Source organism: Leguminivora glycinivorella, chromosome 7 (assembly GCF_023078275.1).
Source record: "Leguminivora glycinivorella isolate SPB_JAAS2020 chromosome 7, LegGlyc_1.1, whole genome shotgun sequence".
Taxonomy (NCBI): Eukaryota; Metazoa; Arthropoda; class Insecta; order Lepidoptera; family Tortricidae; genus Leguminivora; species Leguminivora glycinivorella.
In genome coordinates, this window is record NC_062977.1 from 2,536,884 (window position 1) to 2,554,139 (window position 17,256).

General features: G+C 38.3%; 1 protein-coding gene across 1 annotated transcript in view; it reads right to left on the minus strand.

Moving 5' to 3' along the window:
* Positions 1–3,433: 3,433 nt before the first annotated feature.
* Positions 3,434–17,256, minus strand: part of LOC125227893 (dnaJ homolog subfamily C member 16) — a 50,656-nt gene continuing 36,833 nt past the window's right edge. Inside the window, exons 11-14 of the mRNA XM_048132292.1 lie at positions 16,906–17,007; positions 12,516–12,717; positions 10,638–10,758; positions 3,434–8,567 (exon numbers count right to left, since the gene is read on the minus strand). Coding sequence (XP_047988249.1) covers positions 8,467–8,567; positions 10,638–10,758; positions 12,516–12,717; positions 16,906–17,007 — 526 coding nt within the window. The 3' untranslated portion in view covers positions 3,434–8,466. The remainder of the gene's footprint in view (positions 8,568–10,637; positions 10,759–12,515; positions 12,718–16,905; positions 17,008–17,256) is intronic.

The following is a 17,256-nucleotide window of genomic DNA, read 5'->3' on the forward strand; positions in this document are numbered from 1 at the left end:
GCTACAGATCGATTGAAGTTTTGAATAGATGGCGCCATGATTCACCATGGATCACTGAGCCAAAATAGTTGGTTAGGATGCCAGCCCATTAAGCCAAATCTCTTAGGACAGAACTAGAGATAGATTTAAGTGATTTTGGCGCCATATATGCACAGTCAACCCCATTTCGTTCCTCAATCTATATCTCTGTCGCTCCAGTGAGGCTCAGCTGTCAGAGCAAGAGAGAAACAAATAAACAAAACTTCAATTGTCGATGGTCGAGTTATAAGAGGTACAAATAATTGTATGTTAGTGTAAAGCTGAGTTTAGACGTGCACGTTATTCCTGCAAGTTTTGAGACTATAAGTAAGAGTGAGTGGCAAATATCTGCATTTCTTTCTTGAATATACTTGCTGCAATAAGTTGCACGTCTAAACTTAGCTTTAGGGCTGATTGCACGCTCATATTGGGCGTGCAGCGGGGAAAGGCTTGCGGCGTGCATGTCAAACAATTGAAGCTCATACAAGTGTTCTGAGTCGACGCTGCATAGCGATCACGTGAGCGGGCCAGCCCCGCCGAACTGGACGCTCCGTGTGATACTATACAGCACGACCACGGATGATTTTATTAATTCTGTTGCGGTACAAATTCACCAAAAAAAATGTACTTCCTTTCTGTACCTCCTTTAAAAAAAATGTACATTTATGGTTTTGGAGTTTCAACATAGGGGCCGTGGTCGTGCTGGGTAGGTACTCCCTGGCACGACCACACTATATTAAATGAGTTTTTAAATTTCTGTTGCAGTACAAATTCACGAAAAAAAAAGTACTTTTTTGTACTTACCTTTTAAAAAAATACTCGCATGGTTTCAGAGTTTTGACATGGGTTGTGGTCGTGCTAGATAAGTACCTACTACCTGGCACGACCACACTATATTTATGTTTAATTTGATGGTCAAATGAATGTTAAACAAATGTTTTGAAATTGTACTATGTAAATTACTTCAAAAACTTAGTGTGACCTATCCTAGTACGACCACAAGCCATGTCGAAACTCTGAGTCCCTGCGGGTATTTTTTTTAAAAAGGTAAGTACATAAAAGTACATTTTTTATGTGAACTAGTACCACAATATAAATTTAAAAACTCATTAAATATAGTGTGGTCGTGCCAGGGAGTACCTACCTAGGACGACCACGGCCCCTATGTCGAAACTCCGAAACCATAGACGTACATTTTTTTTAAACGTAAGTACAAAAAAGTACATTTTTTTCGCGAATTTGTACCGCAACAGAATTAGTAAAATCATCCGTGGTCGTGCAGTATAGTATCACACGACGCTCCGAGCGTCCACTCAGGTTTTATACCAAGTATTGCCATGTTAACAATAGATACACATTCGTGGGCACAATATAAAGTGTGCGTGTGGATTGAGTGAGCACCTTCCAAAAATAAAAAAAAATATGCTGATCATTTAGTAAAAGTTCTAAAACAATTGTAAAACGAATCTCTGAATTTGTAAAAAGATAAATCAAAAGATACAGTCATTAACATGTGCTCACTCAGTTCTCACAAACCACCAATGAAAACAGTGAATGTATTCATTTAACATATAATATTTATATACTAACATTTAGTAAAAAATATGCCAACCTACCTCTATAAATTTTAGATTACCTAGTGACTCCCCAATCTCAATATGACAATGGGAAAGCCGGGAAAATCAGGAGCCGACATAGTGTGGTCACCCTACATGATACATTTGTATGAGAAAAATTATGTCTGAATATCTTTAAAACCAGACAACGAATATAAAATATTAGATGGTGGATATTTAGTAAATTTTTTTACTAAATGTTGAAGTACTTTCGAGTGTCTGTGGTGCTACAAATCTTAAGATATTTACATTTTTAACTTTCTCAAAACGTGTGGACTGAGTGAGCACTTACAAAAATTTATTATAAAAAAACCTGACACGTTAGTGGTTCGTTTTGTATTTTACAAATTCCCATTTCACTTTTACTAAACTATACACATATAATAGCGGTCTAAATCTTATGTTTTTCATCAAAATTCGGCTTTACAAAAGTGTGAGGATTGAGTGAGCATAAGAAACTATTTGTAAAAAATTTAATACGTCACTAGGTAATCTAAAATTTATAGAGGTAGGTTGGCAACGCACACAATATAAACAGTAATTAATAATAATAGATAAAAGGGCATTTAAGAAATATCAACAATAATTCAATACTTAACAATACATAGAATAAATTTAAAACTATTCGAAATACACAATCATAATTTTCGAAACAATATTTTGTTAAGACTAATAACAATTTAGCCAGCACAACAGGCAGCGATTATCGCGCGACATATATTCGTCTCTTTCGTAATAACCTAAGTGCGCAATAAACGGGTGGTGCGTATATTTGATAGTTATGCTAGCTCTTTCGATATAAACTATAGACAAGAACTATAATTTGTATTTAAAGGAAGAGATAATTATCTTAGGTAAGAGTTAAAAGAATAGACACTAACATAAACCTTACTGGCATTACCTGTGCTCGATTTGGACGTGGTTCTAATAATGAGGAGGCACACTGACATTTTTATCCCACCAGACGGCGCCTGTGCAAGGTAAGGCAATTCATATGTGTGTGAGAGAAAAAAAATCATTTTCTCGCTCTCACGTATGAAATTATTTATCAGCGCAATGTGTTTCTTCCTTTCTTAATTTCAATTTGTTGTATGTCATATTTTTTCCTGTCAATATTCATAAGATATTCTTTGTAAAGAGACCATTTTAATACATCGTTTTTACAAAATCTGGAGTTTTAGACATAAACCCATTATTCCCCGGCAACACAATGGACAAATAAGGTGGCCTTAATAACGTTTGAGTTCGCCTCCTCATTAGATCTAGATTAGCTAGACAGACTTACCTTATTCATAATAAAGTTACTGAACTGATTAGCTAAAAAGTGTATTGTCCCTTTCTGTCACGTTGACGTGTGTATTTCTGAGAAAGAGATAAACACTATAATAATAATAACTAATCAGTTCAGTGACTTTTTTTATGACTAAGGGCGTTACAATATAACCAGACCCTTCTAGCGGCCCACTATACAAGAAAAATGGCAGGCAAACGTCTTAAAATCGCAGGAATAAAAGCAATTCAGTTCGTCGAGTAAATTTTCGTTGGACACTAAAAGTTATGTTCTAAGTTCTAACCCCCTTATTCATAAACGTAAACTAAAATTATCATGCCGATAAAGTTAGTTTGTCCCTTTCGGACATATTGGTGTGATAGAAAGTGACAAACTAACTTTATCGGCTTGATAACTTTAATGTACATTTCAGTGGCGGGGCGTGAAAATTTTCGATGGTAAAGCACTGGTACATTTATTAATAAGGGGGTTAATCTATACTGTATATCGTCACTACTTTTAAAAAATCTCGTATCTCATGCTTCTCCTCAAAGTTAAAACGCAGTAAGTCTATATGCATTCCATACATACTCACTACAATTTTCTTTTCATTGACAGACGAAGATACAAGTTTTTTAAAAAGTAGTGACGATATGTGTCTCGAGTCTCGAAGCTTGCGATAAAATGCAAGCCTAATTCAACTTTTCAACATCCGCGTATGGACTATGGGTACATTACAATTATTAGTTTGCCTGGCTTCAGACATATTACAATCCTATTATTCGCTAATAAATAATATTTGGTATAAATCTTTTGACTAGCATGGTACACCCGTGTTTATAAATAACGGTGCAGGCAAGAATAGAGAGCTTAATACTTTTGAATACTAATCGATGAAAATATTCTCTAAGCAATAGCTATGAGATAAACAACTTATATTATTTTTTAAGGAAAGAAGTATAGCTTAAAATAAGTATTACTAGATGTTTGTATAGCTGAGTTTAGACGTGCAAGTATTGCAGCAAGTTTTGAAACAGAAGTATACGCAAGATAGAGATGCAGATATTTGCCACTCACTCTTACCTATAGTTGCGTCTCAAAACTTGCAGCAATAACGTGCACGTCTAAACCCAGCTTATGAATGCTTAGACAATGGACTTTGACCAGCGAGTCATGACACAAAAAATGCGGTTTATAATAAAATTAAAATCAAAGCTCGTTTATAGCTACATGCAGATAAAAATAATGGCTCATGAGCCATTTTTTTTTTGGCTCATGTACTGGCCTGGCGAACTCCCATAGCGCCGCAATTTAAATAAAAAAAATACAGAAAGGTTAACATTTTTATACACGAGTTTCGGTCAGATAAATGCGACTGAAATAGGGAAGAGCCTGAGATCAACTTTGCTCATATGGTGAAAATAGCGACATGATTCGCTAGCCAAAGTCTATGATCACTTTTATGGAACACATAGGAAGTACAGATTGATTCGTGAAAGCCGACAGGAACGGAATAAGCGATACTTTCATTGTATGATTGTCACTTTATACACTGTATAGTCATAGACACAATTTTATTGGTTGCATACACATAGATATTTTCATTCACTTATTTCGTTCGTGTCAGCTCTTGTGAATCCACCTGTAACATGAGTCATTTAACATTGAGATTGCAGATACCAAGCATAATTTCAATTAAATAATTACGATTGACACCAAAATAACTTAATTTATCTTTAATCAACTCTAATTTATAATCTTAAAAGACTAAATTGGAGAAGGCTGTGTCAAATAATCAGTAAATATGAGTGAGTTTAGTAAATGGTCCCACTTTGTCGATTGCTATAAAGCCGCTTTGTCAGTTTATTCATATAAAGATACAAACAAATTTTGTATTTTTGGTAAGCAACAAAATGGGACGTTTTTACAAAAAATTCACACAAATGTATTTAATTCTCGAAATTAACCATACATGTTTGGTAGCTCGATATTATAACCCATTCTACGCGTCGTTGCAACAATTGTTGGAATGTATATATGTTAAACTTTCGTAAGACACATTCAAATATACGGATATGGCCACGGAGTCTAGCCGCAGTGAGCACTCATGCCTGATGACGAGTCTCCAAATGATTCAAAACATATCGCCGAACTCGATGTATTAATGTATGTAATATTTCTTTTAAATATCATAACTTAGCCCTGTGATGGCGTCCTGAGAAAGGTAAATCTTTATATGAGCGGTTCTTATTTTCATAGGATCCGTTAAGACAAGGAAAAACGTAGAAATGTGATATAAAACATGTAGGTATAAAGGGAGTAAGGCAAAAACTATTTTTGAAAAGTAACTTGGTGACCAGACTGGCACCATAACATCGTTTTGACAGAACTACACAGACGTAAATCCGTTATAACCTTATCAATAAAACCTAACAGCATAATCTATTATTAAGCTAGTTATTCAAAATTGCAAAACGGTGCCTTCCAAATGTAAGACTAGCACCAAATACGATCTTACTGGGAACGTGAATTTCTAAAATATGGTTTTAACACATTCGTGTCCGGCACTGTTTTACTAAAAGCCTACACTATGCCGGTAGAAATTACTAAATTCTCATTCCTATGCCACTGGCATAAGTCAACTTCTTACTTCTATGCCAGCAGTATAGAAATATGAACGTTTTGAACACAACTGCTGTGTCGCCGGCATAGGGCGGTAATTATGTTTGAACACTCATGCGTGTCACTGTTGTTTTGATCACAGACCTTGTGTCACCGGCACCGAACGTGTTAAATGATCTTAGCACAGTCGTCAAAGGGTTAGCAAAACATTACAAACAATTTTCGTCCCGTTTTGATGTTAATTATCAGAGCTGGTCATAGATATCTGAACACTAATTTATTAGCAAGATTTCTTAATTCGCGTACATATATCAAGAATCCTTTGTATTTTATTTATGAAGACGACTGTACTGAACCATAATGTTACGTGTTTTATGTCGAGTTAAAAAATCTTATAAACCTGATCTAACTTACTTTATCTACGAGTCTACATTGTTGCTATTTGCTTACGTAGGTAATTAATTTAAAATCAGTAGATACTTATCACGAAGTGCAGTGTATATCGACTATATGGCATACATTCGTATGTGACGGTATAACAACCAAGCGTGTTTTTAAGGCGTAAGACAAAACACGGTATAAAAGTTACCATAGAATGTACCTAATAACCACAACAATATGATTTTGGTTTCAAAATCCACCCATGACAATTTTCTGAGATGGAGAGCCAACAATAGGCACATTTACCCTAATACTTATTAACGATGCTTATCGCGAGTAGGGGACCCGGTTTTTTACCGCAATATTTTAAAATTAAAAATTACATAAGCTGTGAATCTAAAATAGTATATATTTCACGCAATATTGGCAGCCAATAGGTACATATACCTATTTAAAAATGACTAGATTGTTTGTCCTTTATCTATTATGGCATTATCGATTTTATTAAATTCCTTTTTAACACATTCGTGGACACGTATGCTATAGAGGTAGCATACGCGTAGTCATTTGTTTCCTTTGGTCTATGACAGATGACGTCACTAGCCGTTCGTGAACGTGTTAAAGACTGTCTTTGTGTTTAGTTCTTTTGTGACTTTTACATTCTGATACTTTTTTACTAATACTGATACATTTTCAACTGATTGATATTAACCACGGTTAATTTAACAGCTGTTCACAATTTAACCATAACGTAAAACATTAAAATATAAATAATTTGTAATTAAATAATGGCACTTAGTACATAACAGTGTTTCGACGTGCGTTACCCGTTACCCCCTACTGTTTCTACTCTTTTTTCTCAATGTTTAATTTTCCGCGGTATACTTTATAAAATTGATAACACTTCGACTACATTGTACTTATATTGTAAAACGCTAGTTATGGTGAGACGAAGTAGCTAAAATAAAGCTAACTTTATAAAAGTGCGAAGAGAGATATCGGGTCAATACACAATGTACTATACTAGTTCAGGATTGCATGATACTACAAGTCCATTTATATACAAAGTATTAGCTAGCCGATGATACAGTCGACTACAAAGAGATGTATCCATTTTTTCACCTTATTACAATGCAATAAGGTGAAAAAGTGTATACATCTCTTTGTAGTCGACCGTACAAAATTTCCATATAACAAAATTTGACTTATAATAAACCTTGTTTCAATGAATTAAGGTCTAATAAAGTTCATGGAACTAAACTGTAATATCCTGGTCACGACACCAAATTGTAATTAGCATCCCACGAAATATTTGATGGGTTTTATACAGTACGACATAAAATAAGATAAATTAAATTAAGACGCCATTTTCAACGTTACAATCACGGCAACAATATGGCAACAATTTTGTATGGAGATTGTTTATGGTCTATTTTATATTTCTACTACTTTATGTCGAACTATAGTTATGTTATGGTATTATTTAACACTACTAGCAAGAAAATGCTTTTAATGATTCGATAAGGAAATCAGGTGATTCGAATGATCAGTTATCGATATTTAGCCTATTTGGACTCGTAATATCACGCTCTTTAAAAACCATGTTATAAATACATTTAAATGACAATACTTAGCGTATATGGCAGCCATCTTACTTATATCATTACTTTCACTTGCCATTCTAAGTTTCAGTGAGCTATTTAGTCTTCTTAGTGAATTTCTACAGTACGCTATAACTCGCTTATGTCATGGTCCCACCAAAACGAGTAAGCGATGAGCTGTCGGCGTTAGAAACGAACAAAAGATAGTCGCTTTCGTGGAAATGAAAGAGATGCGATGATAGCGCAAGAAAGTTATATTTCGCAGCTGAACGATGAACTGTAAAATGCTCGCTCTCTCTTTTGTTTACACGGGAGCGACTATTTTTTGTTTATTTTTATAGCCGATGACTCATCGCTTACTCGCTGGTGGGACCAATGCCTATAAAACGTTCGATAATACTAGAATATTTCAAATTTCATTCCAGAATGCTCTCACATAAACTCCTAAACGTCAGTTCTGAATGTATTAGGGAACTAACGTATAACCGCGTAGCTCACAAGCATTGAGCACAGATTAACATTTTCCATATTCGTGACATGATACTTATTTTTATTTCAGATTTTTACTTTAGTCAAGTAAGGTATCTGGGGATGACATTAGACAAAACTTGTCACAATTTCAGAAATGAGATTTACCAGTCTTAGGGTCAATTTTCAAGTTTAAAGTTATCCTTAGTAACCCAATTACCTCACTTAACGACATCATACAACTTTTATATTCGTCACCCTAGTTCATAATAGTACTAATAAAATAATGGTTGTAATAAAGACCTTGTTTATACAGTATTGTACTAATTACAACATCATTTTTGCCGAAATTGGTACAACTGTGAACTACGGTATTATTGGTGTGGTCTGTTTATATCCATAAAAAAGTTACTTAACTCGAAGATCTGCGTTCAAGCGTAGCTTGTACCCTTGGATGTATAGTAGGTAAGTAATACTGGCAGAGCTGCGTTCACTTGGAGGTCATGTCGGGCCAGTAGTTGATGTAGTAGCGGTGTGTGCTGCCTTCGAACAGACGGTCGAGCCAGTTCTCCAGACCGTCTAGCAGATTTTCTGTAATGAAAGTATGTAAAAATTAATAAATGATGTGCTAAAGGCCTATAACCGTCGATAATGACCCATTTTAGTGTAAATAGATTTATATTATATTTCCACTTACCTGTGTGGTGACGGGTTAAGAATTTCACCACCCCCTTTCTTCCCGTGGGTGTCGTAGAAGGCGACTATGGGATATGGGTTAAATTGTGGCGTAGGCGAGAGGCTGGCAACCTGTCACTGCAATGTCACAGTTTCGTTTTCTTTCAACCCCTTATTTGCCAAGAGTGGCACTGAAGCTTTAGTAGTTTCATGTGTTCTGCCTACCCCTTTATGGGATACAGGCGTGATTGTATGTATGTATTATATTTCCAAAACTAGCTAGCTTAACAATTGAGAATAGATGAACATATGTGGGAACGAAAGGCTCCATCGCGTTGTCTCCCTCCAACCTACAGCTCTATGGTCATTCCACAGAACACCCCACTAGAAGCCAAATGCAAGCGATATTGTTCGAGACGCAAATCACCAATCCTTGCGGGGTGAGGCGGGCGCGCACGGTGCTGCCATTGGTCGTTTCAAATAATGGCGCGCCTTTATGATTAGCAGTAGGGATGGGAATGGGACATGTCTATTATAGACAATGGTACCGGTACCAGTACTGTGGTGAATTTATTTTGCAACAAATTATAATATTATAATTAAATTATAATAAGGCCTAGTTACCCTTCGGGTTGGAAGGTCAGATGGCAGTCGCTTTCATAAAACTAGTGCCTACGCCAAATCTTGGTAGTAGTTTCCAAAGCGGACCCCAGGCTCCCATGAGCCGTGGCGAATGCCGATGCCAGGATAACGCAAGGAGGATGATGATTGTGATAGCATCTCAATAAAAATCATTCTAATAACTAAACTGTGCATTTTTACTTACGTTTATTAAGTTAAATTACCAACTAAATATTCTAAACTAATCAATGAACTAAATACCACTACAGACTCTACAGATTCTAGATAATTATTCACTATTACAAATCTGCTTTCTTTTATATTTCATAAAATGGTAGCACATGGTACGAACGGCAGTACGAAGTTCCCGCAACAGACATAAACTAACATGGCCCCATGCCTAGTCGTTTACGTGAAAGGGATAGCATATCACATTGTTAACTCGGCAAAAAGGGATGGACGCGCCTCGGCGCCGCTCAGCACAACCATATTGACCAGTATAAATGAACTCCGCGGATAATAAACAATATTCAACAAAATAATTAATTTGACTTAACTGTGGAATGTTATTCCATCTTTTTTATATGTAGAAGTGTTAGAAGACTTGCCACACCACTTTATGCTGCAAGAGACCATTGTTTGCAACTAAATTTGATTATTTAAGATTTTTTCCCGAGCGGACACGGACACTGTTAGCGGGTCGTATACTTGGGCGCTACTGATCGGTGTCGCACGCGTTCAAACTTTTATAAACCTGATTTGTCGTATGCTTGGTGACCGCGAGTCGCCCTGTAAGGGCCGTCTTGTTGTATTGGTCTGTGGGTCATTCACTAAAACTCGCATTATGCAACTCGTGAAAATCGTAAGTAGGCACAATAACTGGATTTAAGTTGCTGTGTATGTATCGGCCTTATTTGCCAAAATAGCATGGAAAGAAGCATGTTGAATATAAAACTTAAAGATAGAATAAAGTTGGACAACATTAGAAAACGAACAAAGATAACTGACGTAAATCAGACAATGAAGCAACTAAAGTGGAAATGGACTGGTCAGATGCTCCGAGATAAAAGAGAAAAATGGTCAAAGGACATAACATCATGGTACCCAAGAGACGGCCAAAGGAAGGATGGTGGACAAAAAATGAGATGGGAAAATGAATTCAGAAAGGTAGCTGGAGCCTTGTGGAGAAGACAAGCTCTAGACAGAGAAACATGGAGAAGTATGGGAGAGGCCTATGCCAAAGGCAACCAGACAAAACATCTGCGGAGAAAGGCTAGCAGTAAGCAGTAAGTAAGTATGTATCGGCCTTAAGCGTTGTGCAAGATCCACTGTTCATTGAGCTACAATATGTCCCAAAGGATGTACCTTCCAGTAATGGAGACGGCGGTGCCTCATCGGAGCTGGAGTCCCGTTCAGTGAAGCCGATGAACGCGCCCGCCTCGGGGTCCGCGGAGGCGCCCAGCGACCGCGTCATTCGGGACATCCTCTGTAACAATCAGTTTTTAGTAAAGAAGTGCAGCACTGGCCTTCTAGGGATTGTGACACGCGATACAACTGGGCGAGGTTACGCTACACAGACTTTTGAATATTTTGAAACAGTACTTCAATCCTCGCGCAAGAGTCCTGGGACCCTTGTCTGTGTCAGACATTTAGGTTACTGGTTGCATGCGTTCGTAACCTTGGCACTGCTCTTGACCAATGCTGTGCCTTAACTATGCAGTCACACTGCTATTTTAGTTTTGAGCCTTAGTGCGTTTTCACATTATCCGATCTGATATCGGATGTAGGACCGATATTCCATACATTTAAGCCGCCATCTTTGATTTTTGCCTTTGAAATCCTTCGACATCCGATATCAGATCGGATAATGTGAAAACGCACTTAGTGACTTATGGGGTGAACTTTACCTTATGTGGCTTTGCACCCTCTGGACAAAGACATATGTAACTCCGTATAGATAGATAAAGTCTAAGAAAAAAACTTACCTTCTAGGTGGCCTAAATGGCGTTACACCTTTGGGGAACGCTCGGCTAGATGGCGCTGATAAAAATATTTGACATTTTAACACATATCAAGCTAAGAATATGGGCAAAATTGTCAAAACTGAGGTTCAAAGTTTTAAGCCTGTGTCGAGAGATGGCAGCCTATGCACTGTGATAACACATTATACTTTGACAGTAACTCTCTACAATACTCAATCCTCTTTGCTCTGGATAAGTTACTTGCCGTGGTATATGTGGATGTAGTTGGACGGATTAAGAGCCATTATTCCTCAACGCAGTTCCCAGCGTTCATTCGAACATCTTGCCCTCCTACAGATTTCCATTTTCTACTATACTGACACTTTAATGTAGTATGTATATTTTACCTTGTGAGGCTTGGCGCCCTCTGGATGCTTGGCGTGGTATATGCAGAAGTAATTCCGGTGCGGGTTGAGCGCCAGCACCGTGCCCACACAGTTCCTAGCGTTCATTCGGAGCTCTTGCCCTCCTCTATACAGCTATATGAACATACATACATACAACATACATACATACAATCACGCCTGTTTCCCAGAGGGGTAGGCAGAGATCACGGATTTCCATTTACTACGATCCTGACAAACCACTTTCGCTTCACACACTTTCATAACGTTTCTCATACACGCTCGTCGGTTTCGAGTACTTCTGACCTGGCCTTTTTGCAATATTTCCCCGATTTGATCAAGAAAAGTTCGCCTAGGTCTTCCACTACCAACTGACCCTTCCACTCCTTTTTCATATACTTTCTTCGTTAATCTCCTCTCATCCATCCTCTCTACATGCCCAAACCACCTTAACATACCCATCTCAATCTTTGTCACCACATCTACATCCACTCCACACTTCTCTCTTATCACGCTATTTCTGATCCTATCACTCAACTTTACACCAGCCATGCTTCTTAACGCTCTCATTTCCACGGCATTCACTTGACTTTGAAGTCTTTTCTCCCACACCCAACTTTCACTACCATACATAAGTGTAGGCACCAAAACTCCTCTATGCACTGCCAGACGTGCTTTTTGCGACACTTTCTGGCTGCCCATAAAAGCGTTTAGTGCTCCATTCACTCTATTCCCAGCATTCACTCTCCTTTCAATATCTTTTCCATGTTTACCGTCCCTTGTAAACAACGTTCCCAAATACACAAACTCTTTCACTTGAACAACCAGTCAATATTGCGTTCTACTATATTTTTACACATTAATGCAGTATATTTTACCTTGTGAGGCTTGGCGCCCTCTGGATGCTTGGCGTGGTATATGCAGAAGTAGTTCCGGTGCGGGTTGAGCGCCAGTACTGTCCCCACACAGTTCCTAGCGTTCACTCGCAACTCTTGCCCTCCCAGAGATAGTTGTAGTACGCGGCGGAACCAGTCGATGTTTCGCTCCACTTGGAGATACGCGAAGAGGAGCGTTTTGTTTCTGTAAAAAATAAAATAAAAAAAGAAATAAGTATAAAGCGTCCCAGCGGTCGTAGCACCGAAAAGGACGGACTGACGTGATACGCTTTATCACGCGACCGCGCTTGCCCGCCAGATCTCGTGCTGTTGTGCGAAAACGGAAGATCTTTCTTCGATTTCAAATTAAAGACGATTGGCGTTTACAGGTTTTGGAAGACACACACAGGGTGCGAAAATAAGGTTTTCTTTGACAAACTTTTTTAATGCCATTATAAAGCTTGTGTACGACTAAAAAAACATCTGTGTGTAGCCGAATGCACAAACGCTCACGAGACGAAACGTTCGTAGATATCTATCTCTATCGCTCTTGCGTATTGGCGCGACAGAGCCAGACTACCTTTCGCGGCGTTTCGTTTTCGTCGCAGAAATGCCATTCAGCTACGGGGCCTGACTAGAAAATCCACAAATCGAGGATTTTTTCATACAATTTAGAATTTCTCATAAAATCTTTCCTTTTTATTTGCTTTTAATCTTTTATTATGTCATAAATACCTATAATAGACCTGCGAAGCGCTGGTGGCCTAACGGTAGTGATGTGCAAGTTGCGGAAACTTTCCAAAAAAATCTTAAATTTCTTAAAAAATTCACGAAACTTTCACGAAAAATAAAGGGAATTTAAATTTATGAAATGGAAAGTTTCCACCCATACAATTGTTCATGCAAAGTATGGAAAGTTTCCGAAGTTTTCCTATGTGAAAGTTTCAGAATTTTGGAAACTTTCCGTCGGCACATCAGTGCCTAGCGGTGAGAGCGCGCGGCTTTCGATTCGGAGGTCGCGAGTTCCAACCCCGGCTCGTACCAATGAGTTTTTCGAAACTTATGTGCGAAATGTCATTTGAAATTTGCCAGTCGCTTTTCGGTGAAGAAAAACATCGCGAGGAAACCAGACTAATTCCAAAAAGGCCTAGTTACCCTTCGGGTTGGAAGGTCAGATGGCAGTCGCTTTCGTAAAACTAGTGCCAACGCCAAATCTTGGGATTAGTTGTCAAAGCGGACCCCAGGCTTCCATGAGCCGTGGCAAATGCCGGGAAAACGCAAGGAGAATGATGATGAAATACCTATAATAGACCCGTAAGCAAACCCTAGTGTAGCAACACTAGCAACAAGATCCAAGATCTGTGCCTTTTTCGATCAAAAGGATACTTACCTACTAATAATGCTAAGGCGCTATTTCCAAAATAGCTGCAATATGAAATCGATCCTATCGACAACCGACTAAGCAAAAGGGAATGTACAAGTTTCACTGTGACACTGTTTGAGTTGCAGGCGTCCATAGGTTACGGTGACCGCTTTACATCAGGCGGGCCGTATGCTTGTTTGCCATCGACGTAGTATAAAAAAAAAAGCATGTGGACTATGTGGTGTCTTTTGAATACAAACGTCACAAACGATATGTTAACTTTATCATTAATGGTAACTACTTTGTTATGTTAGAGTACACTCACAATACTATCTAGGAAACGTTACGACTTGCACGAGGAATGTTTTCCCAATAAACGTGCAGTTGCCAGTTATTGTCCATTGTTCAGTAATTACTTGTCAAAGAATGGACAATTGTTCCTGACCTCAAACTATCTATCAAAGAGGATCGAGTATTATAGAGAGTTACTGTCAAAGTAAAATGTGTAATCACGGTGCATATACTGCCATCTCTCGACACAAGCTCAAAACTTTTAAACCTCAGTTTTGACATTTTGGCCCATATTGTTATCTTGATACATACACTCACGCCTGTATCCCATAAAGGTCCCCCTCAGTTGGGAGGGGGTATCCAGGGAGAACACATGAAACTACTAAAAAGCTTCAGTGCCACTCTTGGCAAACACATGAAACTACTAAAGCTTCAGTGCCACTCTTGGCAAATAAGGGGTTGAAAGAAAACGAAACTGTGACATTGCAGTGACAGGTTGCCAGCCTCTCGTCTACGCCACAATTTAACCCATTTCTTGATATGTGTTAAAATGTCAAATAACTATTAATATTAGTACCATCTAGCCGAGCGTTCCCCAAAGGTGTAACGCCATCTAGGCCACCGTACCTTTTTCTCTAGGGCTTTGAGGTACGGTTTTTTCTTAGACTTTATCCGTCTATGCGGAGTTACATATGTCTTTGCTATCTATTGAAGAAAGGTTATTTCAATATGTCGGGTCGAATATATGTTGGGCAGCGGAAACTGCAGTGACGTCTTATGTGCAATTGAGTCTCGTTCATAGAATAGTAAATTGTGCATTGAGGGCGGTCAGACTTGCAAATAACCGATGACCGATGAAGGACGACCGGTCTGGCCTAGTGCGTAGTGATGCTGCCTGCTAAGCCGGGGTCCCGGGTTCGGATCCCGGTAAGGGCATTTATTTGTGCGATGAACACAGATATTTGTTCCTGAAGTCATGGATGTTTTCTATGTATATAAGTATGTATTTATCTATTTAAGTAAGTATAGCGTCGCCTAGCACCCATAGTACAAGCATTGCTTAGTTTGGGGCTAGGTTGATTTGTGTAAGGTGTTCCCCAATATTTATTCATTTATTTATTTTTATTTATGTAATTTGAATTATGATGTGATGTCTATGTCAGCATGTGCTGTCAATAGAGTCAAAAATCGATGATGCTTATATACATCACTATGCATTTAATGGTTAAGGCCCTGTCTACGACTGCCATCGAATATCAGAAATAGGGAAACGATATACGCCAAACTATAAATAAACAAGGTTTATATTATCCGACATTGTAACGCTCGTTCCAGGTTTAAGGCCAGTTGCATCAACCACAGTTAACAGACACAAGAGTGTCACGCAGCAGAAGTCTAATAAAGTCCCATAAAAAAAATTGCGAACGCTAAATTTGGTAACCGACGGTTTGAATGGTTTGATGCAGTGCAACGGACCTATTGTCCCGGACAGCTCCGGAGCTGTAAGTTCACATTTTTGACACATGACAGTGTCCACAAAACGTAAACTGGCGCGACCTAATGAAATTTTAAATAAAATCCTGTAATAATAATTAAAAAAATTGAGTACCAAAAAACAATATATCGCTTACTTTAAACATAATATTACATGTTACATTTTTATTTATTTATTTATTTTATTTATTTATTTCAAAAAAAACTTATGACTATATTACATTTTTTTCTTTTCGCCAAACTGGAACCAGTTTGTTGGCGAATAGTGCGCTCTCAAACATATTTTACCTTAATTAAGTTGTTTACCACAAACCACAATGCAACTTACAACTAACATGCGTTTGCGTACCTACTTCGTCTCACGACAGCAGTGTCTATGAACCTTATTTATATGTTCTTACGATCTGCAACATGTCGCTCTCGTGAAACGAAATATCTACGCATTCCTACCCACTAATATTTACATGACATGATATGTTAACTGAAAATCCACTACTTAGGCAGTTATATTATCTAATAGTGTTGACTTTAATATTTTTTTAAACATCTGTTTACTATTACATCGATCAATTAAACTGTTGCGGATCTTCGTTAGTGAGTATTTTACAATATTAATTTATCACGCAGGATTTACTTTTTATGTCATTTATCATTCATTTTTATTTTTAAACTAGTGCTGTGGCAGAGTCTGTCATTTCGATTCAAATGACATTTCAGTAAGTTGATAGGAATCGTACATTTGTTTAAGCGCCTCTTTGTACATAGGGCCTAATCGATTCAACCAATTCGTAAATAATCGCTAGATTTGGCAAACGATACGTCTTAGCCACGTCGCAACATACTTCAAAACGAATGTGTCAAAAATGTGAATTTACAGCTCAGGCACAATACAGAATAGAGTACTTGTTACTTGCGACTCCGAAAAACTGCGGGTCATAACTGGATGAGACTAGCCCAGGACCGGGAGAAGTGGCGTACTAGAAGCACAGTATAATAAAGAGTACTATCGTACAGTATGGCCACTCCCGCTCCCCGCTGAAAGTGCCGCCCACCCCCTCTCGGTTACCTCACAGTTACCGCCTGTCAAAAACGCGACCAGTCCACCTGTTCACCTACACGAGCTTAGACTGTGTGCTAGGAACGCGCCTCTTTCATATATTTGATCACCAGTGTCCGAGGTGTGCTAGAAGAGAGGCCTATGCTAGCAGTGGGTGATAAAGGGCTGATATGATGATGATGACTTACTTGCGGTACGGCCACACGATCTTGTGGAACTTGGATAGTAGCTGCACGCGGCTCTGCATGTCGACGAGGAGCACGATGGTGCGGCAACCAGGTTTCAGCAATCTGTGGAAGATTGCCACTTTATAATACGACATTTTATTATAGGTACAGTCAACCAATTGGAACCCACTCTATAACCTTGTCAAAATGACAAGCAGTAAGAGATTTCTTACAATCTGATTTATAACGTCACTATGACATAGTTCTAAAGTGGCCTAGGGTTCCAATGAGGAGGTACACTGACATTTTATCCCGCCAGGCGGCGCCTGTGCAAGTGTAGGCTCACTGTCATTCATGTGTGAGAGAAAAAAA